Below are 27,132 nucleotides of genomic sequence, written 5' to 3'. Positions count from 1 at the left end.
TCGTGGCTTGCAGGCTCTAGAGCGTAGGCTCAGTAGTTGTGGTGCTCGGGCTTAGTTGCTCCACGGCATGTGGGATCTTCTCTGACCAGGGCTCGAACTCATGTCCCCTGCATTGGCAGGCGGATTCTTAACCACTGCACCAGCAGGGAAGCCCCAGGGCCACTGGCTTCTGATCACAGTCTGGATGGGCACATCTGGTCGGTCTGGTCCATGCCATGTGCCCGCACCACGCGCTGGAGCAAGGAGGTAGGAATTCAGCATGCGGCCATTTTGGCTTTTATAGTGGAATGTGCCTTCTGCCTCCCTCCAGACTCATGTGGGAGAAAGTTCCAGATGCTGGGCATCCAAAAAACCTGGCAAATATCTACATGGGAAACAAGAATGAGTAAAGAGTGGTCCCTGACCTTGAGATACACACAGACACGTAGGGGTCAGTTTTATGGGCAAATGATTATGACAGGAAGCGACGGGGGCCAGAGTGGAAGTGAGTACTGACCAGGGGCTGAGCTGGCAGAGTAATATGTCCCTTGCCTACAGTGGAGAGTTCGAGATGTCCCTGTGCATTCCATGCCACCTGGGTGGCATGGCCAGGTGGAGTTTGAGGCCTGGATGGGGCTGCCACACTGGGCCAGACACTGCGGACACACCAACCGGGCAGAATTTGTGTGAGGCCGGGGGGTGATGCACCTTCTGCTCACAGGAACGATGAAATTGCTCAGCCTAAAGCTGTTTCTGGCCTAAAGGGTCTCCCTTTTGATATCTAGTCATGCCTTACAAGCATTTTGCTGTGTCTTTGAATTATCTCTTGCCGGTGGGGGCGGGGCCCTCAGCATTCTGTCTAAATTAGAGAAAGGATTCCCCAGAACCGAGAAATCAGAGATGGGACAAAGAGGAGGAAGATGTACTCGTTGCCTCCTAGGCGCCTGCTGTGTGAGATCGGATTCCTGCTTTCTCCCCTGCCTCACCCTACGTTGCCTGCTCTTGTCTCTGCCTGTTTCTGTCCCTGCCACCACCGTCACTGTCTTCCCTCTCAACATCATTGCCCGTCTCTGTCCCCGTTGGGCCTGCATCCCTGGAAGGACCCCAGCTCCAGCCTCTGAGCCCTGCTCTGTCCCCCTCCTGCTCAGCCATCTGAGTTCTCTGAGAACCAGAGTTAACCACATCCCACTCCATCCCAGCCCGCACACTGAAATCCCAGTAGCTCCAGTTTACTGTGGCCCCAAGCTCTGGCAGTGTTGTCTCAGGTAGGTAAAGGCAGGTGGGCGGCTTGCCCTTGTCAGGTCCCATAGGGCCCCCGCCTGCCTGCCTGCCCCCCCTTCCTATTTGTGGCAACTTCAAATGTAGCGCCTTCCTGTCACCTCTCACACCCACGGGGGCCGCAAACACAGACAGAGGCTGGCGGCCCACCTGCCCACCTGCTTCCTTCCCCAGCCAGAGGGGACTTCTGCCGAGCCAGGTGAAGAGCCTCACCCAGGCCGCCTCTCCTTCTAGGGTGTTCTGAGACCCGGGGCAGGTTGGGAGGAGTCAGGGAAGAGGGAGAGGAGACCGGGTTTTGGAGGAATGAGACACCTGCATGAGGGTGCCAGGCTCCGAGGGGCACTGGGGGTTAAGGAGGGTTACGGGGGGGGAAGGGAAGGGCCTCGGGACACTTGCCGAGCTGCATGGTCCCTGGGCTGCGTGGGCCTCAGTGAAAGCAGCAGAGAAGTGAGGCGCTAGCCGAGTGGCAGGACATTGGGGCTTCCTCAGAGGCCCAGAAAAGTTGTGTGGATGAGCTGGGGGACAGGGGCGCCCCTCAGTGAGGAGCCTGTGTTTGGTAGAGTCTTGGAATAGCTTCTCAATTCCCTGTGGTCCTGAGGAGGTCTGGAATGTTTCCTCAGATCTCTGAGCTTACCTGGAAGTACCTCCATGAGGACCTTCCTCTCTCCTCTCTTCCCCAGGGATGGGATTCAGGCCAGCTGTGCTCTTTGCCTCTGATTGGCCAGTCTCCATTCAATCCTCTTCTTGCCCCTACCAGGAAAGCATCATTGGCTTTCATGTCATCGCTGAGACAGTCCTTTCACATCAGCCAGTCCAACCCTCCCAGTTTGCAGATGGGGAAACTGAGGCCAGGAGGGGCAGTGACTGACTCAAGGTCACACAGTGGTTTCCTGGGAGAGCCAGTCCTCGAAGACAGGCTCTTATTTGGAGGACCTTCACTGCTCACCTGTGACTGACCTGTCTTCCCAGCAGGTAGTGGGGGCATGAAGGGGGAACCCGCTCCAGAGTTGGGTTGTTGCCACAAGACTAAGCCCCTGGGGAGCACAGGAGACTCCCTGTCCCCCCACTCGGACTCCCAGCTCTGCCAAGGCGATCAGGTAAGATACGGTCCCATCCTCAATTTTGAGGTCAGGCTGCTTCTGGAAGGAGGGGATGTTAGGAAGAAGTAGGGGGAAAATCTGAAGGGACCTAGATTCCCCTGGTCCTGAGCACCCGCACCCCGGCACATCATGGGAATGTGCCTTTGGAAGCGCCAGAGACCCTCTCCCGTGCCCCAGGGGCCCAACTCTCCTGTGAGGCATGAGAAGGGACAGGGCCATGCAGGAAGCTTGGCTGTGTGACCGTGGCCTGGGCCTTAGAGGGAGGAAGCTCAGGGCCCTCCTGCGGGGTACACAGTCTTTGATGAGGATTTTCTCTAAGTTCACCTTGGCTCCATCCAGGAGGGTGTCTGAGGGTGGTCAGGAAGGAAGGGGAGGAGGAAGAGCAGGGCTGAGTGAGGGGTTCTGGGGCAGGGGGAGGGTAACCCTGGGGGTGGACGTGTGAGTCCCTTGGGAACGCGGATGAGGGAAGGGGAAGCCATTTGAGTGACAGACAGGGTGGAGGCAGGTGTAGGTTGGGGGTTGGTCTTAGCTTCTCCTCCCCCTTTGGAACCCAAACTAGGGGTGGAACCATCCCAAGGGACTACCCCAGGGGGCTCCCAGTCCCTGGCCCCCAAGCCCCTTCCCCCTGCCTTCCAGGTCTTGCCAGGCTCCAGGCCACTTCCAGACACAGTGGATGCCCATGGCCCGTCCTGTGCCAGCTGGCTGTACCCCTTGCCACTGGCACTGGCCAGGTCTTCCCTGCTGGCCTGCCCTCAGGGCCCGGACGTATACCTGTGCACCCTGAAGTCGGCACCCCCGGGCACAGCCCCGCAGGTTCTCAGAGAGGATGCCTCGAGCACAAGTAAGCCCAGGGCACAGGGCTGCACCTTGGTGGAGGCTGGAGGTGGGAAGCACTGTTAGGTTTGGGGATGAGAGACATTGCGGACCCAGTGTCACTCGTGAGGACAGTGCCTCAAGCACGTGTTACTGCCACATTCTGAGCTGGAGCTCTGCCTGGGGGTGTGAGGGGCTCTCAGGTGGTGACACGTGAGCAGAGGTGAGCAGAGGAAGTGGCCAGTGGTTCTCTCAGGCGTGGGTATGGGATCTGGTGTAGGCGTAGCTATTCCCGGGGGTTGAGAGCGGCGCTTTGTCTGCCTAGAGTGTTTGAGCTAGAGGGGCCTATATTATAAGACAGGAGCCCTGACTGGGAGTCAGGGAGTCGTGGGTGGAGTCCTGGTTCTGCCCTTTCTGGCTCTATGACATCATGGAGGCCAGTTTCTTCTTCCACAAAAGTACAATCTCACTAACCTATGTTCTACGTTTATTGCTTACGATACCCCATTTCCTTATGCAACTCGACCTGGAGGGCAGGGACCATGCTGCTGTGTCCTTTATTTCCCCAGCACAGAGTAAAGCAGCTCAGTAAAGCTGGTTGAGTGAATAAATGAGGATCCAAGCAGACAATCTACTTTTTAATCTTTATGCATATTGAATAGTTTACTTTCTATCACTCCCAGTTTAACTCCTACCTCACTGGCTGTTGCACCTCAGTCTCCCTTGCTTGCTCTCCACTACGTACCTCCTAAGTCTCCCCCTGCTCAGGAACTCAGTCCAGAGCCGCCGCCTCATCCCTCCCCTCCCCTCTCCTCCCATGTTCCCATCTCCTCTCTTCTCTCCTCTCTCTTCTTTCCCCCCTTCTCTCCTGTTCTCTTTATCTAGAGTAGCAGTTTGGTAGAACTTCCTGCAGTAATGGAAATGCTCTGTACTTGTGCTGTCTGATACCATACCTACTGAGCCTTTTAAGTGCGGCTAGTGCAAGTGAGGAACTGAAGTTTTTACTGTACTTACTTTAATCAATTTAAATGTGTCTGGTGGCTACCATTTTGGACACAGCAGATCTAGGACCACCTTTTATGGGATCTCATTTGGGCCCATGGCACCCAGATTTATGTCTCCAGCTCAGGCTGCTCTGTTAATCTCCAAACCAATGCACCCAACTGCCCACTTGACTTCCCACCTGTATGTCTAATAGGTTTCTTGAATCGCTTTCACTCTCTGAAATTATTATGCGCTGCACAAATTCTAGCCTCTTTTATTGGCAAACGCAATTGCAGACCAGGAAAGCCCAGAGAGGGGAGGCGCCGCGCAGGCTAGAGCCCTCTCTCAGCTCTGAGCCAGGCAGGTTGATGAAGAGAAGAACTTTACCCAAGTCTGTGCGGCCCTGACCGTCTTCCCTTTCCTGCTCAGGGCACCAGCCACCAAGGCGGCCTGCCGGCTCCTCCAATGGCGAGAAACTCACAGCCAAGTACCCTCTGAGCAGGGACAAGATGGGAAGCCAGCGGGAAAGAGCTGGCGAGGGGTCCCCCAGCCCATCCTTCTCTCCTCACAACAGCTCTTTCCCAAACCCGTGGCAAGACAAAAAGAGCCCCAGCCCCTTGGCTTTCTGCTCCTGGCCCCCACCCACCCCCATTTCCAAAGAACTCCCATCCCACCTCTGCCCGTTCTATCCTGTGTACCCACTTCTCCTGCCCTCACCTTACCTGATCACCTGTGGGGGCCTACCTTCTGTGCAGTGTCCGCCCCTCTTCATGCTGCCCCAGAACACCTCCTACACTACCATGGCTGTGCCCACCTTGCTGATGAATGTCTATGAGGCCGGGCACTCCAGCACCCAGGGGGAGACCCTGCACCCCTACGCAGGGGCCTCTCAAGCCTCTGGCCAAACCCAACCCTCCCAGGCCCGGAATCCAGGCTCTGCAGCTGCCAGGACCGACTCCACAGGGCTGGAGCATGCTGGCCGGGTGGTTCCAGCAAAGTCGGCCCCGCCGGGCTCCCAGGCGGGCTCTTCGGCACTGCCTTATCCGCTGAAGAAAAAGAATGGCAAAATCCTGTACGAATGCAACGTGTGCAGCAAGAGCTTTGGGCAGCTCTCCAACCTCAAGGTATCTGCCTCTGGGCTCTGTGGCTCCCCTCGGCATCCTTCAATGACCCCCCTCCCATCCTGCTTCTAGAATCAAGGACCTTACAGCCAGAAGGAACTCCTGGGCAACCTCTAGGGCCTATGACCTTGGCTGGTTCATTTGGCCCCTCAGTTTCACATCCGTAGAGAGGAGTCCTCTCCACACTAAAAGACTGTCTATGAGATCGTCTCATTTAAGTTAAAAATAGGGAAACTGAGAAAAGATTTGCCCAAGGTTGCCTTGATTTCATGGTGCAGTCAGGTCTTGATCTCAGTCTCTCAACATCTAGGGCAAAGCCCTTTCTGGAACAACCATCCTCTCTGATTCCCAGTTAAGCCTCCTCTTGTTTACTTATTTGAAGTTCAGGTGGGGGAACAGGTAGATTTTAGTGAGTCTAGACCACAGACCTGACAACCAGCCTTTTTCATGTGGGATCCTGCACATCAGCGCTGTGCTGTAAGCATCATTATAGGCATCGTCCAGCAGGGGGCAACCATGGGCACATCTCTGTGTATCAGCAAAGACCGGAAGCTAGGCGCGAGTTGGCACCTGCTGAAGTTGAGGAAAAGTTACGGTTATTGGAGAACAGCCCTTCTGCATCCTCTAGGGCATGAATTCTTAACTCTAACGAGCCTCAAACCACCTGGAGAGCTAGTAAACATGCATATTCCTAGGCTCAGCCCCAGAGATTTTAATTCAGCTGGTCTGGGGTGGGGCCTGAGAATCTGCATTTCTAACACCCTCCCAGGTGATGCTGATGCTGCGGGACCATACTTCGAGAAGCACTGCACAAGATACACACAACACACACACACACACACACACACACACACGGGGTACCCCTCACCTGGCCAGCTAACCACAGCCATCTCCCCTCTTGCAGGGCAGCAGAGAGAGAGAGGGGATCCTGGGGAATGGTAGATTGGCCTTCAGGGAGGTGATACAGATGCAAGGGGATTGAGAGGCCTTGATGCCAAAAGGGGGCCCTATGGGGATGTGGTCATCTCCCCTCTTGCAGGGCAGCAGAGAGAGAGAGGGGATCCTGGGGAATGGTAGATTGGCCTTCAGGGAGGTGATACAGATGCAAGGGGATTGAGAGGCCTTGATGCCAAAAGGGGGCCCTATGGGGATGTGGGTAGAGATTTGAAGAGGATCCCCGGCTCTGCTGGAGGGCTCTGGGCAGTTGGCAGCATTTCTCCCACACCTGGCTCAGGTCCATCTGCGTGTGCACAGCGGGGAGCGCCCGTTCCAGTGTGCCCTGTGCCAGAAGAGCTTCACCCAGCTTGCCCACCTGCAGAAGCACCACCTGGTGCATACTGGGAAGCGGCCCCACAAGTGCCCGGTGAGACCATCCTCCCCCTCCCCTGTACTCCTGCAGGCTGCGGAAGAATTCTAGGCCCCTGGGGGATGGCACCCGTGGCCTCCATTCCCCAACCATCCTGAGCAAGTGGAGACAGGACAGGAGGCAAGGGTTGGGGGAAAGAGGGAGGTGGAAGGGAAGGGCCAGGACGTGATATTGGAGGTCACCCCCTGGGTCTGGAGGGGAGAAAAGAGATGTATGTCTGTGGGGGGAGAAGAATGAAGTTAGGAGTCCTGGGGATACCCATTGCCTACTTCCCAGCATAGTTGGAGGAGTTAATGCTATAGTGTGTGCAAAGTATATAAACACTACTTATAACATCAGCTCAATGTTAGCTCCCTCCCTCTTTGAGCCTCACCATGTCCCTTGGGAGGTTAGAAGGGCCCAGACTCTTTCCCTGTTTTAAAGAGGCAGAAATAAAAGCAGCATAGTGGTTATAGTCCGGGCTATCTGGGTTCAAATCCTAGCTCTGCCTCCAACTTGCTGTGTGAGCTTTGGCTAGTGGCTTCACTTCTCTGAGCCTCTGCGTTTTCACTGTAATATAGGAGTAGTACTTAGTCCTGCTTCTCCAGAGTCCTGGAGAAGACTAGTACACGAGACCAGTTCCTGGCATGTAGCAGCTCCCAGTAAATGTTAATTACGCCCACTGAAGCTGCAGCCCCACGCATAAGGGTTCTATGTGATTATCTCATTCAGTCCACCATACCTATGAGGTTAGGTATTAATACTCTCATGTTACCAATAAGGAGAGCAAGGATCAGAGAGGGGAAGTCACCTATACAAGGTCATGCAGGGAGTAAAAGAACCAAGATACCAACCCAGTCTGACTGGCTACAATCTGCCAGACACTGTGGGTCCCAGGGAGGAATCATGGGGGGAAAACTTCCAGGCTTGCATTACAGGGAGGTGGTAGGGGGGTATTTTCAAGATGGGGAGGGGGAGCAGAGATCCTGGGTCAACCAGGTGGGCAGAGCTGACGCCAGTGCCCATTCCCATCAGATGTGTCACAAACGCTTCAGCAGCTCCAGCAACCTCGACTCACCTGTGCCTGCACTCAGGGGCCCGGCCCTTCCAGTGCAGTGTCTGCCCAAGTCGCTTCACGCAGCACGTTCACCTGAAGCTGCACCGTCGGCTGCACGCACCACGGCCCTGCAGCCTTGCTCACACCCACCTGCCCCTGGCGTCTCTTGCCTGCCTTGCCCGATGGCTCCAGGGGGCACTAGATCTTGTGGTGGCCCCATCAGAGAGGCAGATAGACTCAGACGTGGACAAGGTCAAGGTGTCCTCAGCATCCCGGGGAAAGCAAGGGCAGCCAGCCTGAGCAGTGGTGCCAGGACTGCCCTGGGGAGGGGGCAGGGGCAGAGCAATTAAAGGATTTTCTCTATGATGAGTTGAGGCCTCCTGAGCTTCAATAGTGGAGGGGGAGGTCACCATGTATTTGCCAGACTTCACACCCCACTCTACCTGGCAGTTCAGGGAACACAGCCAGGAAGAGACTATGCTGCCCACCGCGTGGGGTGGGTGCCTGCGGCCATCTACTCTGGCTGGGTTTGAGTTCCACTCTGTTTGGGACCTATCTGGGACCAGCCCCACCATCTCAGCTCACCGACGGACAGTCCAGCCTTCCAGGTTGCTGCAAGGTGCAGACCGTGTTGCCAAGCACAGGACACACTGCCCTCTTTTCTGAACAGATGTTCCAGCACCTGCCCAGATGCCTGTCTGCTGCTTGCCGCGACATTCTTGTCTCACAGTTCCTACGTGCTCCCTCAGCTGGTACTCCCTGCCGTGGTCAGGTGCGGCATACTCCTCCCTCTGTACATGCCAGGATCTGAGCTCCCTGTGGGAGATGCAGGAACACAAGGATATCAGTGTCCACTCATGACCCACAAGCAAGATGTCCCCCTGTGTGTCAGGACCAGTCATCACAGAGGACAAATGGCTAAGGAGGCACCAAGCTCGGTGAAGGGGTAGAGGTCCTACAAGGACTGCCGGCAGGGAAGAACTGGCAGAGAGCCTGGGGAACTGGGACCCTCCTGATGGTCTTTCTTCCTGCAGTCCCAGAGGATCCCCCAATGTGCAAGGTACCCCCCCCCGAGAGTTAAGAGAGGTAGCATCAGGTGGGAAAGGGTACTGCCCTTTGGGGGTACAGGAGGCCCAGGTTATAGTCACAACAGTAGTAGTATTAGTAAATCATAATAGTTGGCCAACTTCCAGCAGGGGTCGCCGTTCCCATCCCTGTGGGTTTCGGATAGGCTTCCCCACCAGGGGAAGATTCCCCCACAGGCGAGATTCCCGCTGTGTCATAGGGTCTCCAGGACCGAGAGAGAGAACTCTCATAAGGGCCCACCATGGCAGGGTAAGGGCAGGGTCGGCGTCGGTCCCCACCAGTATCGAGGTCTAGGTTCCAAGCCCACCCTGTCACCCTTTTGGCTCCGCCCAACATGCCAACCAATCAGGCTAGCCCCCCAATCACGCCCATTCCCGCTCCTGGCTCCGCCCCTGCGTTCCAGCCCCTCCTTCTCCGGGGGGGCGGGAAAGACGCTTGGCTCAGTCCAGCCTCCTGGCCCCTTCTAGCCCCAGGGCCCTCCTCTCCGACCTACTTTGTGCAGGCCCAGCTTGAAGGCTTCCAGCACCGGGACCCGGTGGGCCCCTGGCGCTTCCGGGGGCCTAAAGAAGTAGCGCAGACAGGGCCGAGAGCTGGAGCGGGGCGGGGGTGGGATGGGGAAAGCGGGGGGGGTGGTGGCCCGGGTGGGGACGACCCCTGCAGAGCGCACCCCCTGCCCTGGGGCTTGGGCAGCATCTGGATCGGTCCTCACCCCGCGCCCGCACTGCGGGCCGGGCGCTGTTTGTTCAGGGGGGCGGGCCGGAGGAGGCGTTTCTCTGCAAATGAGCTGGATCCGGGAGGTCCCCGCGGCCCGGGTCCGGTCAGGTGTCCTGACGCCCCGAGCCTGGAACCTTGCCCTTGCCATCGCCGAGGGGCGCGGAGTCCTGGGGGCCCGCGTGGCTCGCCGCCTGGCCGGGCTAGGGGTCCGGAGGGAGTGCAAGGGGAAGCCGATCCCGGAGGAGGCCAGATCCCGGGATAGGTGAGGGGTTTGGAGGAGGGCCGCTTGGGGCGCCCCTGGGCCCAAGGGTGTGGGTGTGCGTCTTGGAGTGTACCTGATGTTCAAATAAGCCTGTATGAGTGTCTGGGAGCATAAAAATATACCTGTCGGTGTACCACGATTTTGGTTATGTGGACTTTATATTATAAGGTTCCTGTGCTTTTATAAAACTTTACAACAAATTTGCAATTTCCTAAGTCTGGCAGGTGGCATGCCAGGGATCTCCTGATTTTTCTCTCCAGAGATAGTTGAAAGGCAAATATGGGGATAGGCAGTCCTCCTGCCCCTGTGGACTTTGATTCTCTCATCACAGGACAGTTCAGCTTTGGTCTTCACGTCCCTTTGTCATGAGTATGACAGGTTCCTGAGTTGGCTTAGACTGCACTGCATTCGCCCTTAAATGCCATGGAGAGGTTTCCCCCTGTCATCTCAGATTGTAATAACATTAAACTTTTATTTGTCACTTGCTTGGTGCTGTACCTGGATTATCTCATTTAATCCTCACAGCAGCCAGACAAGGTGGGTATTTTGTGTGAGTCAGATGAGGAAATGGAGGTCCAGAGAGGTGAAGTCACCGCCCCAGTCACACAGCTGGGAAGTGGTGGGGCTGGGACACAGGCTTAAGCAGTCTGACTCCAGGGCCCGCGTCCTGAAGCGCTGGGCTGCTCTGTTGCTGGAGAGATTTCGGGACTGCAAGCCAGGGGGCCGGAGCTCTGTCCTAACCCTAGATGCCACTGGCCACGTGACCCTGAACAAATTGCTACATCTCTCCCAGCTGGTTCACTCTTACCTGATGTCTGAGAGAAAGGGAAAAGGCTCTGTGGGTGGCCAGGCTGAATGGCTGGGACGGGCATAGCGAAGAGGACCCCAGTAGCTCACAGGCCCTATATCTGCAAAGAACATGGCATGTGCTCTCAGGCACGGGGTGTTTGTGTCTCTGTGCAGTGACTGGGCACTTTGTTCTGATCTTATCATGACAGGGCTGTCTCCAGCCTACCCTGGGAGGAGTGGAGGCGGTCGTGGTGGGGCCAGAGTGAGGGGAGGAGTTTGTGCTGCTCTCTCACACCAAAGAGAGAAGGGAGGGGAGGGCCTAGCCACCCTATACCTGGAAGCCTGGGTGGCCGCCGGGGGTGCCCACACCCTGCCAGTGCCCTCTCTGGAAGTCACGTCCCCTCCCTTTACCCTGTCTGGCAGGAACCTGCCCTATAGGCCCAGATGGAACTGCTCCTCCCTTTCTTTCCCCACTTGAGAGGAGGCAGGGCTGCGGGTGAGTCAGGGACAGGAAGGGCAGGGTAGGGACTTCACATGCTCCTGGGCCAGCGTGATGATACATCCCATGTGTGCACTTGGACTTGGTTCTCACTGGCTGTGGGAATGGGACTCTGGCCCTGAGGCACAGGCCTCCGCTCCCTGCTGATTGCCTGGGTGGGGGGCAGAGTGTACGGAGAGGGCAGCCAAGGCACTTCCTCATCTTGCCCCCATTAGCGTGGTGATGCCCAACCAACCTTTGGAGTGATACCATCCTAGTGTCTTAACTCCAAGGCTCACTAGCTGTGTGACTCCAGGCAAGTCACTTTACCACTCTGGACCTCAGTTCCTTACCTGAAAAATGAGGACAATAATATCTACCTTTTAGGATTATTTGTGAGGCTTAAAGGAGATTATGTAGGCCTGATACCTAGTGCTAAACCTGGCATAGGGTGGGCCTCAGCAAATGGCAAGCTTTTGAATTATTAGGGTACTGTCCTTTTTCTGTATTCTGGCCCTGATACAGGCCTAGTCCCCATTTTGGTCCCAGGCCCATCCCATCCCTGTCTCTCTGTCTCTGGAGGTGGAGTGGACAGCTGGGGGAGGGAGCAGAGAGGAGGCTGCTGCATAGACCTCCCCTGCCCGGCCCCCCCGCCCCCCAAGATTTCAGGTGCTCATCCTGCCTGTGTGGGCCCTGAGAGAAGGGGGGGAGAGCCACCAGGTCCAGTCTGGGGGTGGGAGAGGAGGAGACTACTTCATTCCTTTCCCTGTGCTTCCTTCCCAGGCCCTGGGGTGGCCAGAGCTGCCCTGACCTGGCCCAGGGCCAGGGCAGCACCAGCAGAGTCAGCCTCAAGGTAGGAGAGAATACAAGGGTGGGGGAGTGTAGGGGAGCAGAAGCTCTGGGACGGGCTGGGCCGGCCCTGAGAACCCTGACTTACAAGTTAGGCAACTGGAGTTCTCTCATCCCTCCTCTGCCACGGATTCACCGTGTGACCCTGAGCAGATCACTTCCCACTTCTGAACCTCAGCTTCCCCATCTGCAAAATGGGAACAGTAATGCCTCTTAGGGCTGTTGTGAGAAATAACGTAACAGATGTAGAACCTCTAGTGCAGGGCCTAGATGCTCAGAAAACAGCTTCCTAATGTCGGGGCCCCTGGGGGAGCCATGTAGGGGCAGTACCTGTTCTCAGGACCCCTTTCCACACTCCCTCCTTTAGCTTGACCTTCCCCATCTTTGACCCCTTTTCCCCACTTCCTGGCATTGCCCCCAGGGGTGACGCTGGGCCAGTGCCTTAACCTTCTGCCTGCAGTTTCCCCATCATCAGTGGGGACCTGAGCCATGGATTGGACAGAGACAAGGTCCCCCACGCCCCACCCCCTGGAGGAGCAGACGGCTTCCCCTGGAGGAGGCTCAAGCAGCCATGTGTCTCTCTGTGATCCTGAGTACTATCAATCGTTACTAGCATTTAACTGAGCACTGCTGGTACTCTGCATGGATTATCTCATAGTCTTCACAGCACTCCCAGGAAGCAATAGTTTTATTATCACGCCCATTTACACATGGGGAAACTAAGACGCAAGAGGTATTGCAGCTGGAAAGTAACAGAGCTGAGAATCAAGCCCAGCTTGCCTTGCTCCGGGCCCCCAGATGAATCATCCAACCCTCCTGTTTCTTGAGATGTTCAGCCTCTGGGGAGTGAGAGGCTGCACCTATTTCATAGATGAGTAAATGAAGGCATTTGGGATCAAGGGCCCCTGCTAGGAGGAATTTGACCCCAGACTTGCCTCCTCTGTTGCCAGGGACACAAACCCATCCCTGAAAACTGGTGTTTTGGATGGCAGTGTCCATTTGGGTCTGTGGTCCTGAACCCTCTCCCCTCACACACACAGCTAGGCTGGGCCCCAGGGGAAGACAGTGGACAGAAGTCAGTGTTGCCCCACTTAGGCGAAACCTCTTTCCAGGCTCGCTCTTGTCCCAAGAACATCTCTATGCCCAAGTACCTCCTCCCAAGTGTGTTTGGGAATCTTGGGCTGGGAGGGTACTGGGGAGTTGGCTGCAGGCTCTCTGGAAGCCAGGAGCGGGCAGAGGCCACAGGCATTTGTGGCAGGCATGCCCACAAAGCCCCTAAGGCCCAGGGCAGCTGGTGCCAAAGGGCTGGAGGCCAGAGGATTCCTGGGAAATCAGCAGTTGGCCTGAGAATCAGGAGCCCTCACTGTGTGACTTAAGTCATGTCAGTGTCCACTCTGGGCCTCACTTTCCTCGTGTGTAGAATGGGAAGGGGTGAGTTAAATGCTGAAGGGCCTTTCCAGAGCTCTGCCTCTTGGTCCAGATCTTGTGGCTTAAGAGGCAGTCTCTCCTTAAGGCAGCTCTGCTTGGTGTCAGAGCTCTGCTCAGCTTCTTCTGTGACCAGGAGGGCAGCCGGGGTGTCAGGGGTACCCAGAAGGCAGGGGAGTGATGCTGTCACCCGGCCTCTGCCTCTGCTTTCCCTCAGGCCCAAGCCCAGAGCCTCTCAGAGTTGGACCTTTGGGCAGGGAGCCGTGGCTCCTGGCTTTGGAAGCGACGACACAGCTCAGGGCGGTCTGCTGAGCCACCGGGGCGCCTACAGAGGCCAGCAGTGGGCAGCGCCTCTGACCTGGCCAACTCTGCCTCTGTGGGGCCAGAGAGCCTGGCACTGGCGGTGACCTCAGCAGAGCCTGCTGGGACCAGGTGTCCCTCATGCCCACCACCAGCTCCTGGATATTTGGAACAAGGATCTCCAGGCTGCACCTGCCTGCAACCCCCGTACACAGCCCAGGAGATTCCTCTGAGGCCTGAGCCACCCAGCAACCCGGAAGACGTGCGGCCCCGCCCAGCATCCTCCCCCAGGGCAGAGGGGGCAAAAGGGTGAGCCTACCAGCGCAGGGCCAGCCCTGCCCGAGCCAGCCCAGACTCTACGTGAGTGTCCCTCTGCTACCACATCACCAGCACCCTGCAGGGGCGTGGGCAAGCACCTGGGGAGGAGACTCAGGAGCCCAAACTGGCCCAACCAGCTCCCCACGCCTGCGGCCCTGAGGAATCCAGGGGCTGGCAGGAGCCTCCCCAGGGCCCCCGCCCCATCACAGGGTGCCTGGTGGACCTGCCTCAGGAGCCCCGGCTGAGAGCCCCACCACATCAGGGGAGCACGGCCCAGCGGCAGGAGCTCCAGGCTGGCCAGATGCCTGGGTCTCCGCATAGATGGTGAGTCGACTTCGCGCCACATGAGGCAACGCGGGGAGGGGAAACCGGCAAGGCTGCCCCCTCTTGGGTCTCTATCTTGTCTCCGGGCTTCTCCAACTCAAGGCCCATTCATTCAGTTCCCTGGGGGTAAGCTGACTCTGCCATCCCCTCCCCTTCCCAACTCTGCCCTCCTTTCCCTCCCCTCATCCAAAGGCTACATCCTGGGGCCCAGTGCTTCCCTATTCCTCTGTCCGACTGAGGAGGGGGATATCCTGTCATGGAGAGGATGGGGGAGGGGTCACCTTATCCTCAGCAACACACCCTCATTCCCTCGTTCTGTTCCGGAGACCACATTCCCGGCCTGAGAAGAGGCTCTCAGCCAAAGTGCTGTATGTCCTGGGGCAAGTTGCTTAACTTCTCTGGGCCTTGAGTTGTCAGGTAGATTTGGTAGCTGGAGATGAGGAAGGAGGAGGTGGTTACAGGAAAATACTTTGAACTCTAGAGAGTTGGGCTGCTGAAATAGCACGGATGATTTTTTTTTATAAATTTATTTATTTATTTATTTTTGGTTGCTTTGGGTCTTTGTTGCTGCACGCGGACTTTCTCTAGTTGCGGCGAGCGGGGGCTACTCTTCGTTGCGGTGCGCGGGCTTCTCATTGTCGTGGCTTCTCTTGTTGCGGAGCACAGGCTCTAGGAGCGCAGGCTTCAGTAATTGTGGCATGTGGGTTCAGTAGTTGTGGCTTGCAGGCTCTAGAGCTCAGGCTCAGTAGTTGTGGAGCACGGGCTTAGTTGCTCCGCGGCATGTGGGATCTTCCCGGGCCAGGGCTCGAACCCGTGTCCCTTGCATTGGCAGGCAGATTCTTAACCACTGCGCCACCAGGGAAGCTCAGGGATGCTTATTAATAAAGCTTCAGTCGCAGCAATAATTACCCCACATGGTTCTGTGTTGGCAGCCACGGAAACAGGCACTGAGTTTCCCAAGCCTCCGTTTTTAATTTGTGTTGAAATTACTCTCCTGAATCTGCCTGGTGGGCTCAGAGGTGGAAGAATGTGTCCCCTAAAACTCACTGAAGAGGGGATGAACATGGGATCTCTCTAGAACCACCAGGAAGGGCACTGGGCCTCAAACAGGGCTCTGAAAATTTCCTAACGATGATGGTGGCGGCTGTCACTTATGGTTCGTTTTCTAAGCATAATTCTATTTAATCCTCACAACAGCCCCATGAAGTTGGACTAATCCTGCTCTCCACCTTTCCACCCCAATTACAATAGGGAAACTAAGGCTCAGAGAGGTTTCATCACCTGCTCAAAGTCAACTAGAAAGTGAAGGGGCCAGAATTTGAACCCGGGTACCTGTGTTCTAACTACTTCTCTCTCCTGCCTCTAACGGAGGCCTCGGTGGCCCCGTGCAAGCAGTGGAGTGTTGAGTGTGGACTGCAGAGCTTTCTGTAACCTCGTGGAGCAGATTTGGCAGTACTGTGTCAGCAGAGGCAGCATCAGGGATGACCAGGCCTCTGGGCAGGAGTCAGGGTAATGATTCTGTGACAAGGAAGAGGGACATGTGCGACCCAGGCTGGCTCAGAGACCTGCTGCCGGGGGAGGTTGTGCTCCAGCTGGGGGAGAAGGGCTGCAGAGAGAGGGAGGGTGAGTGGGAGGGGCAGTCCTTGGAGAGGGGAAAGGAAGGAGCAGGCGGTTCATCTGGGGGACTTGGGCTCCATCTTCTACTCCGACTATTTTGGGCACAGGTGGATAATGACAGACTCGCAGGAGGCAAGCGCTCACTTAGAAAGGAAGGAAGAGGACCTCCAGGGCTGTCATCCTTCTCTGTTCCCTTTCTGGGGGAGGGTTCTCTGGGCCAGGATTGGCAAATGTGGGGGGTGGGGAGGCACAACGCAGTTGGGTCTGGAAATGTAAGATGTGTATGCATCCAAGTGTGTGCATCTGTTCAAATAAGGGTGAATTTCAAGGGGAGGAGGGCTGGGGGCTGTGAATAGACTCTCTGTGTGTGTGTGTGTGTGTGTGTGTGTGTACACTGTTAATGTGTGTGCATGTGTCACTGTGTTTGTGTGTTTCTGTGTATGTCTTGTGTGTCTGCTGTGTCCCTGTGTGTGTATCCCCGAGTGTCTGTGACTGACTCTGTTTGTGTGTCTGACTGCGTACGTTGGGGTAAGCATCTATGTGCGTTTTTGTGCCTGTGTGACTCTGTGCGTCTGTGCCGTGTGTGTCTGTGTGTGACGCAGCACGAGCCTGTACGCCTGTGGGCTGGTTTGACCTAGTTTGTGGGTGACTCACAGGTAAGCGGGGAGAATCCAGGACGTGTCGGGTTAGATGAGGCTCTTTCCCACACTCCCCTCGCCCCCTCCTCAGCCTCTCCCTTTCCCAGCCCCACACACCTGATTTGGAAGGCACAGGTTAACCTGTGACAAATCCACCTATGGTCCTGGGCCCTGAAGAAGAGAGGGCTCTGGAAATGGGCATCTCTGCTGGCCTGGGAGAGGCATCCTGGGTCATTGGGGTGTGTCTTCAGAGGAAGGACCATATGGGGGAGGGCTATAGGCAGGCAGATTCCTGCATAGTTTGAAGAACATTCTAGCCATCACAACTATTCAGGGATGGGACAGGTCAGCTGTCAAATTGCGACCTCCCTGTCGCTGGCTAGAGGTATGCAAGCAGAAACAAATGATCACATGCTTGTGGAATGAATGACTATCGGGGGTGTTGTCCAGGGGTTGGGTTGAGAGAAGCATAGAATCATAGGTCACTGATATATCTGATCTGATTACCAATGGCTTCCTCTGAAGCTGCTCTCCTGTTGCTTTGCCAAAGCCTATGGAGGCTTTCCAAATGTGGTTCCTGTTTTTATGTCTAATTCTTTGACTTCTGGACTCCTAGGATACCACCTCCAAGAGAAAATTGGCTTTGGATGAAACTAACCAGGGCCTAGCGCATCACGTGTCACGATTAGTGCTGAATGAATGAATGAATAAATGACTTAGAACCCAGGCTTTGACCCTTACTATCTGCCGTCACGGACAGGGAATCTCAGCGAATGGTAGTTGTTATTGTTCTTCAGAAATGGAGATTAGACTTGGGACAGGGGCTCGTCAAGGGGTGAAGCTCCATGTGCGGGGGAGTCTCAGCAAGGAGGACAGGGGAGAGGGTCAGGCCTCAGGGAAGGGCTGCAATCCAGGGCCTCAGGTGTCTGAGTGTGTCGCTCTCAGGAATTCTGGCCCGGGGAAAGGATTGGGCATCCATCTCAGCCTCTCACCTCCCCCATACACAAGGCTTTTCTGGGGCCACTCAGACCCCGTCCTGGGCCAGGCCACACGTTGTCACAGCCACCAGTGGTCCCCAAGTCAGGTCAGGCTTCCCTGGGCCTCATCCCCATTCATCTCTGCCCATCATAAAACCTGAGTCACTGCTGGGGCCACAAGACAGGGCCAAAGTTCTGGGTTCTACCAGCCTCTCAGGAGGGAGGAAAATAGAGAGGGAGGAGGGAAGTTGGGGGCATGGGTCCATTTCTGGCCTTAACTGCCCTTATAATGGTCTGGGGGCTGCCTCACAGAAAGGAGGAGCTGAAGACAGGCTGGTACTGAGGCTGATGTGGAACAAGCTGACCTTTTGGGTCCTTGAGGCCTGAGAATAGGATTGCCCTGCTCAGTGCAGCCTGGAAGTCTTAGTAGCTGACTGGCCCCTCCAGTCACTGTATGGCCCCCTTTAAAAGTAAACCCCCAGGGGCTTCCCTGGTGGCGCAGTGGTTGAGAGTCCGCCTGCCGATGCAGGGGACACGGGTTCGTGCCCCGGTCCGGGAGGATCCCACATGCCACGGAGCAGCTGGGCCCGTGGGTCATGGTCGCTGAGCCTGGGCATCCGGAGCCTATGCTCCGCAACAGGAGAGGCCACAACAGTGAGAGGCCTGCGTACTGCAAAAAAAAAAAAAAAAAGAGGTGAAATAAAAGTAAACCCCCAAACCACAGAGTCTAAGTTTACCAGATACATCAGGGAATTTGATTTGGTGGTTAAGCACTTAGGATTGGGTTTAACTCTTGCCTCTGCTACTGTGTGACTCTGGGCAAGTTTCCTAACCTCTCTGAGCCTTCCCCCCTTCATGTGCAAAGTGGGAATGTTTGTTTATAACTTTTTAAATTATTTATTTATTTGGCTGCGCTGGGTCTTAGTTGTGGCACGTGGGATCTTTTAGTTGCAGCATGCACATGGGATCTTGTTCCCTGACCAGGGATCAAATCCAGGCCCCTGGAATTGGGAGCACAGAGTCTTAACCACCAGACCACCAGGGAAGTCCCTTGTTTATAATTTATAAATAATTTATTCTGTTTTTTTAAATTGAAGTGTAGTTAATTAATAACAATTTATAATTGTTAGTTTCAGGTGTACAGCAAAGTGATTCAGTTATATGTATCTTCAGATTATTTTCCACTATAGGTTATTACAAGATATTGAATATAGTTCCCTTTGCTATACAGTAAATCTTTGTTGCTTATCTATTTTTTTTTTGCTTATCTATTTTATATATAGTAGTTTGTATCTGTTAATACCATACTCCTAATTTATCCCCTCCCCTTCCCCTTTGGTAACCATAAGTTTGTTTTCGATGTATGTGAGTCTGTTTCTGTTTTGCATATAGATTCATCTGTATTATTTATTTATTTATTTATGGCTGCATTGGACCTTCGTTGCTGTGCGCGGGCTTTCTCTAGTTGTGGCGAGCAGGGGCTACTCTCCATTGCGGTGCGCAGGCTTCTCATTGCGGTGGCTTCTCTTGCTGTGGAGCATGGGCTCTAGGTGCGCGGGCTTCAGTAGTTGTGGCTCACGGGCTCTAGAGCACAGGCTCAGTAGTTGTGGCACACGGGCTTAGTTGCTCCGCGGCAGGTGGGATCTTCCCCGGCCAGGGCTTGAACCTGTGTCCCCTGCACTGGCAGGCAGATTCTTAACCCCTGTGCCACCAGGGAAGCCCCTGTATTATTTTTTAGATTTCATATTCAAGTGATATCATATAATGTTTGTCTTTCTCTGTCTGACTTACTTCACTAAGTATAATACTCCATGTTGCTGCAAATGGCAATATTTCATTCTTTTTTACAGTTGAGTAATATTCCATTGTATTTACATACCACATCTTCTTAAGCCAGTCATCTGTTGCTAGGCAATTGGGTTGCTTCCATGTCTTGGCTATTGTTAAGAGTGCTGCTATGAACATTGGGATGCGTGTATCTTTTTGAATTAGAGTTTTCGTCTTTTCTGAATATATACCCGGGAGTGGGATTGCTGGATCATATGGTAGCTCTATTTTTAGTTTTTTAAGAAACCTCCATACTGTTTTCCATAGTGAATAATTTCTTCTTTCTGAGGAAGCTTATGAGCCAGTGTTTTAGTTTATAAAGTGAGTTTTTTTCTTTTAACATCCATTTCTTTTTTTAAAATTTTAATTGTGGTATAGTTGCTTTACAATGTTGTGACAGTTTCTGCTGTACAACAAAGTGAATCAGCTGTATGTATACATATATCCCCTCCTTCTTTTTTTTTTTTTTTTTTTTTTTTTTTTTTTTTTTTTCCGGTACGCGGGCCTCTCACTGTTGTGGCCTCTCCCGTTGCGGAACAATGGCTCCGGACGCGCAGGCTCAGCGGCCATGGCTCACGGGCCCAGCCGCTCCGCGGCATGTGGGATCTTCCCGGACCGGGGCACGAACCCGTATCCCCTGCATCGGCAGGCGGACTCTCAACCACTGCGCCACCAGGGAAGCCCCTCCCCTCCTTCTTAGACCTCCGTCCCCGCCATCCCACCCATCTAGGTCACCACAGAGCACTGAGCTGAGCTCCCTGTGCTATACAGCAGTTTCCCACTAGCTAGCTATTTTACACTCGGCAGTGTATATATGTCAATCCCAATCTCCCAATTCATCCCACTTCCCCTTCCCCCCTCCACCGTGTCCACACGTCCGTTCTCTACGTCTGTGTCTCTATTCTTGCCCTGCAAATAGGTTCATCTGTACCATTTTTCTAGATTCCACATATATGCGTTAATATACGATATCTGTTTTTCTCATAGAGTGAGTTTTTATTCTTTCTCTCCTACTGGATGCTGACAATAACCCTGTGAACCCAGCACATACTCTTGTTATTCCAGTTTTGTGGCTGGGGGCCCTGAAGCTTGCCGGAGAGAAGTGGCTGCCCGAGGTCATCCTGCTATTGAGTGACAGGGCCAGGGGGAACCCAACTTTGCTGGAGGCCAAAGCTGTCTTTCCTTACCTTCCTTCCTTTCCTTCCTTACCTTTCCTTACCTACCTTCCTTTATAGTGATCAGAAACACGGTCAGAACGTCACTTGCCTAATTCTCAGTTTTTCGGTTTTCTAGTTTTCAGCTCCTGGAGGACTAGCCCCAGGGCTCCTTGGGCAGAGTCCCAGCCCCATCCACAGACCAGTGGGTCAGACCCATATGCCTTTCTGCTCTCTCCCTTCTCTCTCCTTCTAGGCTTAGCCCTTAGCTTCACCCCTTGAAGGACCCTGGCAAAGGAGAACACCTGAAAGTAGGGAGAGGGGTGGGAGATCTGAGAGTATCGTGCCCGGTTTACAGATGAAGAAACAAAGGCTCCAAAGCTCACATGATTTGCCTGCGGTTACTCAGCCTGACCTTGGCAGGGGGAGTGATTCTGCACTGCAGACAGCCACCCTGACCACGCCCGACACTGTCTCTCCTCTTCCCGGCACCCTCTGCAGTGAGCTGGACCACAGTGAGCCAAGGACACCTCAGGATCCGTTGCTGGGGCCCAACAAGGAGGAGGCCAGTGGGCCCCCAGCTCGGGCCAAGGCCCGAGTGGTGAGTACCACACTGACATGGCGGCAGCGGCCCCCTGCCCAGGAAGAGAGCAAACACCGTTTTCACAAGGTGTCCCTGGTATCAGGGCCCCAGCTGGAAGTCCGCCAGGAGGAGATGTCTGAGTATGGCCACCGTCGGGAGGAAGTCAATGGCTTTGCTGCGCTGGAAGAAGAGACTATGAATCACCGGGGTCCCGGGGACAGGGCTGGCTCCAAAAGCCTCCAGAGCCATGGGCCCATCTTTTCCAAAAAGTACACACTGCCCCCCAAGGAGAAAAGGCCAGTGGGAAGGCCAAAGGAGGCTGTGGACCAGGGTGATGGCAGTCCCCAGGACCCCAGGACTGAGCCACTGAGCCCAGGAGCCACGGCCAAGACTGAGTTTTTGGCGCCGGTGCATGGGCCCCATGAGCCCAGGCCCAGCCCGGGTGTGAGTCTCACTGGCGGAAGCTCCCGGAGCCTCGAGGAACGGCAGGTGACACGCACCGTGCGGGCGACCATGGTGGTGGGAGGACACGTGCACCGACAGGTGAACAGCTCTGTGACGAACTCTGTGGGGCTACCGCTCCCGAGCAAGGCCCTGCCCAGGGGCCGCAATGCTGCCCGCGTGGTGCAGGCAGCGGTGGTGAGCCCCCGAGCCGAGGACTCACCCAGCCGCAGCCAGGCCCTGGAGCTGCTAAGTAGCCTTGTGCCTGCTGGGTGGAGCCCACCCACCAGCCGGCTTCCCAGGCCCCTGGCTGCTGTGACAAGGAGTCCAGGTCTGGGCAGCACAGAGGGTGCAGCCCCGGGGCAGCCGCCTGAGACGGGGACAGCAGAGCCAGAGGACGGATCTGTCCTGGCTCCCGCAGGCTTCCCGGACTACGCCCACCCGCCTCAGAACCAGGATGTCCCTGCAACCCACCCGGACCGAGACCAGGACAAAGCCCCAGATGCCAGGGTCCATGAGGTCCCAAGCGTGCAGAGAGCATCCAGCCCCACCCAGCTCCCTCTCCAGACCTCTCAGGGTCACACACCAGTACCCTCCTCTCCCAGACTCCAGACCCAAACCCCCTCCCTGGGCCTAGGTCACCCCCCAGAGCAGCCGGAAGTACCTGCTCATGCTAGGGCCCAGCTGACTCTCGAGCCCAGGGGACCCCAGGCCTGGCCCTCCGTCGAAAGGGAAGGGCATCCAGATCCCCCTGCTGCCACCAGCCTGCCCACGGTGAAGCCTGAGGTTCTTATAGTCCCTGGACAATCTCTTGCTCCATCCTCTACAAAAAGGAAGGCTGTCACCAGTCCAGGAGGTCTTTCTGCTCCATCCTCCCCAAGGAATAATGTTGTTCAGGACTCTGAAAATGTCCCTATCTTCTCCCTTACCCAGAAAGAGGTAGTGCAGAGCCCTGGGGTTCCTGCTGACTCATCCCCTAAAGCAACCAAGGTTGCCCAGGCCCCAGAAGGCAGCCCTAGCACCCAAAGAGAGGTTGTCCAGAGTACTGAAGGCAGCCTTGCCCTTCCTCTCACCAAGGAGGAGGCTGGTCAAGGCCTGACAGCTCCTGCTGTCCCACCCCCCAAACAGGAAGGGGAGGTTCAGGAATCTGAGGAGAGCTCCATCTCATCTCCTACCCAAAAAGAGGTTGTCCAGGGCCCTGGTTCTTCTACTGTCCCATACTCCACCCAGAAAGTAGTTGTCCAGGGCCCTACTGCTTTCATTGCCCCCTCCTCCTCAGGGGGCAAGGTATCCCTCAGCCCAGGAGGCCCCCCTGCCCCGAGGCTGATAGGAGCAGAGGCCAGCCTGAAGTCCCAGCTTGTCCCTGACTCCACCGAGGGCAAGACGTTCCCGGAGCCATCAAGGGAGGAGGAGGAGGTGGCCCTGACCGCTGACCTGGAGATTTTCCTGGACACCCTGCGGAGTATGGAGCCCCCCGAGATCCTCCGCACTCACCGGCTGCCACGATCCCCCCGCTCCTCCTCCCTGGCCATATACGCCACGCTGCCTGCCATCGAGGAGGACCAGCCTGGGCCGTGGGTGCTGGGACCCAGCCCCCAGGGGGTGCCCGCACTGGAAGCAAATGAAGAGGAAAAGGGAGAGGAGGAGGAGGAGGAACCACAGAACCCCTACCTGAGCGACAGTGAAAATCTCCAGCGCAGGCAGGAGAAAGCCAGGCCCGGCCCCTCCTGGGACTCCCACCCTGCCCGACCCCCCCAGGTCTCTTGCTCTCTTCTGGAGATGATGAAGAAGCACACAGCAGGCGCCAAGGACGCCTACCCAGAAGTCGGGCCAGAGTGGCAGGCAGGCAGCCGGCCCACTTCCCGTCTTGGAGGCAGCCTTCTCTTTGGGGGCCTGGTGCCTGCCCTCAAGGAGGCCCCCACTTTGGAACCACTGGACACAAAACCACCCGCTCTACCATCCCACAGGGCACCAGGGCTCAAGAAGGTGCCAGGACAGCTGCCCCTGCTCTACAGGGAAAGGCCACCTCCAGAGAAGCCCGCATGTGCCCAGTCCCCGGAGGGGTGGGTAAGTGAGGCCTTGGGTGGGCAATGGAGGGGGCCTGGCCTCATCTGGGCCAGGGTTTGGATGGTGTGAAGACCATGATACTGGGGGCAGAGTCTCCAGGGGCCAGGGGCATGGGTCTGAGGTCTAGTTCAGTGTGACCACATTTCTCTGGGCCTCCGTCTCCCTATCCAAGGGCACCTGGGGGTTGGGAGCAAGTGTAGCATCCTTTGTGGGCCAGCTCTTTGGGGGTGGAGGGCCATAGGGAGGATGTGGGGTTCCTGGAATGGCAGGTTGGGGGAGACAGTAAGGAGGCAACCCCATAAGATCTATCACCGCTCTCCATTCCAGAGCTCAGCATTGAAGACCCAGGGCAAACTGAACACCAGGCCTGGAAAGGTAGGGAGTGGGGGGCAAATGGGTGGGGCAGCAGGAGGTGGGAGATCTGTGGACAGGGCCCGAGGACCCCCTCTGTGCCTTCTCCAGATGACGCTCTTCTCGGAGCCTGGCTGCCAAGGCAGCAGCAGGGAGGTTTGGGAAGACACTGCTGATGCTTCCGGCTGGGCCCGCGTGGCTTCCATACGGGTGGTACGAGGCTGGTGAGTCCGGAGTTCCTGGCGGGGTCCTGCGTGTGAACCTGGGGGATGTGAGGGCAGTGGGAAGTGCCCAGTGAGAAGTGCCTGGCAGAAACCCCCTCAGCTACCCAGAGACCCTGTCTCGTGGGTACATCGTCTCCCCACTCAGTGACCCTAGGTCTTTGTGCCCGCAGCTGGGTGCTATACGAAGAGCCGGCATTCCGGGGCCAGAAGCTGGTCCTGCCTGAAGGAGATGTGGAACTTGGAGCTCTGGGGCCAGCATGGAGTACCCAAGCCATCGGCTCCCTGAGGAGGGTTGTCCGGGTGAGTGGCTGGGTGTGGGGGACCAGGTTTTGCCCATCTACCCTAAGCCCCAGGCCCTGAGGAGGGAGACAGCCTCAGGTACCTAGAGTTGGAATTTCTGGGAGAGATCATATGGGATCGGTGCCTGAAGAGGGTTTATCATGTTCTCCCCTGTAAAGTCCCGACCTCGGAGCCAGTGGGGAAGAAAAGGATTCTGGGTGTGCTCAGCCTGGCTTGGGGAGGCAGGGGCCAGGCAGAGGCCAAACTCCAGTAGCTCCAGCTAGTGCTGGAGAAGGATTCAGTCAGGGCAACAGAAATGGGTAGGGGTGAGCACTCACCTCCCCACCCCGGGCCCAAGCTTTCAGGCCCACGGCCAGAACCAAGGTGCCATGGATGTCTGCTGATTCACGTGCTCACAGATGCTCTTTCATGTCAGCTGTATGCCCGGCACCGTGCCAGGCAATGAGTAGGTTGGGAGATCTGCTCTCTGCCCTGTAGGACTCATGGTCAAGCTAGGGTATGAGGGCTGGGTTGGAAGCAGAAAAGCCATATAAACAGATTAGAGATTTAGAAACATCCCTCTGGTTGCCAGGAGGAGAAAAGACAGGGATTCTGGAGACAGGAAGACCAGGAAGGGCTGTGATTTCTAGCCAAGGGGAGCCTCTGAATTTTGAGGGAGGGGTATGTGGTTTGAAAAGACATAGTCTTATTATAGTTACACATCTGTAAAGTGGGGAAAAATAATATTGTTTTCATAACACAAATTTACAAACTGCTAAAATTAAGCTTGACAAAGCCGTCCTGGCCACTAGGGAGACCCAGATGAGAACACAAAGATCTAAAAGCAGGGCCTAGCCGACGTTTTGTTTTTTTTTTTTTAATTTGTTTTTTTTGTTGTTGTTTTTAATGGAAGGACAAATAACCCTGAGTTCAGAGCTGTTGAAATCCTCCCGGTAAGAGAGGATGAGAATCTTAACTAGGGCAGTGGCCCAGCCACGCAAAGGAGGGGACAAGAATTTTCAGAGCCTCTCCAGAAACACACAAATATTTGTGGACAATTTACTGTGGGCTTCTCACAATAAAGTCATCTTCACGTGGGAGGTAATGAGGTACAAGAAAAAAACAAGGGCTTTGAAGTCCAGTGGACCTGGGTTCCTTTGATTCATTCAGCACTGATTGGGTGCCTAGTGTGTATCAGGCACCTGGGACGTGCTGGGTTGCAACGGTGAAGAAAAACTGCAGTGCTCTGTTCTTGGTCTTGCTACTTACAGGCTGTGTGCCCTGGGGCGGCCCACTTAACTTCACTGAGCCTCACTCCTAGCCTGTGAATGGCGTGTAATAACTCTCGTTGGGAAGACCAAATGAGAAGGGGTAGGACAGGCCCTTATATATATGCCTTGCACCCAGTAGGTGCTTCATAAACATTTGATGGAGTGAGTGAATGAAAACGGCCCTAGTGAGGAAGAAACACCCAGAATGCAGAGAGGACCTGCAGCTTCCTGGGATAAGGTGCAGCTTCCTGGGTTGAGGAGGCCAGTCTGGACAGGCATAGAGATTTGTATGCAGTCTGGAATTGTATACAAAAGAAGGGTCAAAGTGAGACCTCAGGAAGTGGCTGTCTATCCCGCCCCTCCCGCCACCATTGCCTTGCAAGGCAAAGGGCATGGCACTTGGCAGGCTCCTACTGGGAATTTTGGCCTCAGGTCCCAAAGGGCCAGTGCGGGACCAGTGAGGGCTTTGGTCCCAGGCTTGTCTGGCTGACCTTCAGAGAACGCTCTAGTCATTTCTGGCTTCTGGGGAGAAGTCCCCAGCTGGACAGACTTGGGGAAGAAGGTGTGGGTGTGGCTGGTCTCTGAGGGCTGTTGTTTTATACTTCACTTTTCCACCCCTTTCCTTCCGTAGGACTACATTACCCCAGAGATCAGCCTGTACTCTGAGGAGGGCCTCAAGGGGGAGCAAGTGAAGCTAAGCAAGGCCTTGGAGGACCCCCAGGGCCTGGAGAGGCCTCTGCAGGTGGCATCTGCCACTGTCTCCGCAGGACTGTGAGTCTGGGCTGTTCTGGGAACCCTACATTTAACATTCACTGTGCTGGGTGCTGGGGACACAGAGGTGACAGGACATGGTTCCTGCCCTCAAGAAGTGCTCAGTCTACTGGTGGGGCCAGGCAAGCAAGCAGACAGTGGCAATCCAGAGTTCCAGGATGGAGAGACACGGGGCTGTGGGAGTACAGAACAGCACCAAACCGGCCTGAGGTCAGAGAAGCCTTCCTGGAGGAGGAGACTCCTCAGCTGGGACGAGTCAGCCCCAGAAGAATCTAAGCTCCATGAGGGCAGGGACTTTGTATGTTTTGTTCACTACTGTATCTCTGATGCCTGAAACAGGGCCTGGCATGGGGTAGATGCCCCTAAATATTTGTTAAATGAATGAATGGGGAAAAGAGTATACTAGCACCTGCAAAGGCCCAGAAGTGAGAGACTGACTTTGAAAGTTCACTCTGGCCAAAGAAAGCAGCAAGTGGGGAGACGTGAGGTCCAGGAGGAAGGCAGGGGGACAGGACAAAAGGCCTCTTTGTGTAGCTGGACTGTATTGTGAGGCTAATGGGGAATTACCAGGAGTTTTTAAGCAGGTCCGGCTGCTGGAAAGAACTCTCAGCCGCTGTGTGCAATTAGAGAGGGCCAGGTCGGAGGAGGGGAGATCAATGGAGTGGCTGCTGCAGGAAATTATGGGGGCCTGAAATGTCCTCCAGAGTCCC

At 55.5% G+C, this 27,132-nt stretch overlaps 2 protein-coding genes across 2 annotated transcripts in view; both read left to right on the top strand.

The window, feature by feature from the left end:
• Positions 1-1,391: 1,391 nt before the first annotated feature.
• ZNF683 (zinc finger protein 683) lies at positions 1,392-8,027 on the top strand (the record flags this gene model as incomplete). Its single annotated transcript, XM_079900546.1, is given in 8 exon segments — positions 1,392-1,456; positions 2,230-2,354; positions 2,994-3,198; positions 4,584-5,278; positions 6,510-6,638; positions 7,656-7,690; positions 7,692-7,948; positions 7,951-8,027. Coding segments are annotated over 7 exon segments (1,512 nt in total). The 5' UTR covers positions 1,392-1,456; positions 2,230-2,240.
• Positions 8,028-9,401: 1,374 nt separating this feature from the next.
• CRYBG2 (crystallin beta-gamma domain containing 2) overlaps positions 9,402-27,132 on the top strand; it is a 28,379-nt gene continuing 10,648 nt past the window's right edge. The window contains 10 exon segments of the mRNA XM_079930305.1: positions 9,402-9,739; positions 11,790-11,859; positions 13,498-13,884; positions 13,886-13,952; positions 13,955-14,222; positions 20,937-23,526; positions 23,854-23,901; positions 23,989-24,101; positions 24,272-24,401; positions 26,283-26,422. Coding sequence (XP_079786431.1) covers positions 9,543-9,739; positions 11,790-11,859; positions 13,498-13,884; positions 13,886-13,952; positions 13,955-14,222; positions 20,937-23,526; positions 23,854-23,901; positions 23,989-24,101; positions 24,272-24,401; positions 26,283-26,422 — 4,010 coding nt within the window. The 5' untranslated portion in view covers positions 9,402-9,542.

Source organism: Stenella coeruleoalba (assembly GCF_951394435.1).
Source record: "Stenella coeruleoalba genome assembly, chromosome: 1".
Taxonomy (NCBI): Eukaryota; Metazoa; Chordata; class Mammalia; order Artiodactyla; family Delphinidae; genus Stenella; species Stenella coeruleoalba.
Note: the sequence above shows the minus strand (reverse complement) of the source record. Positions and strands in the feature narration are given on the sequence as shown.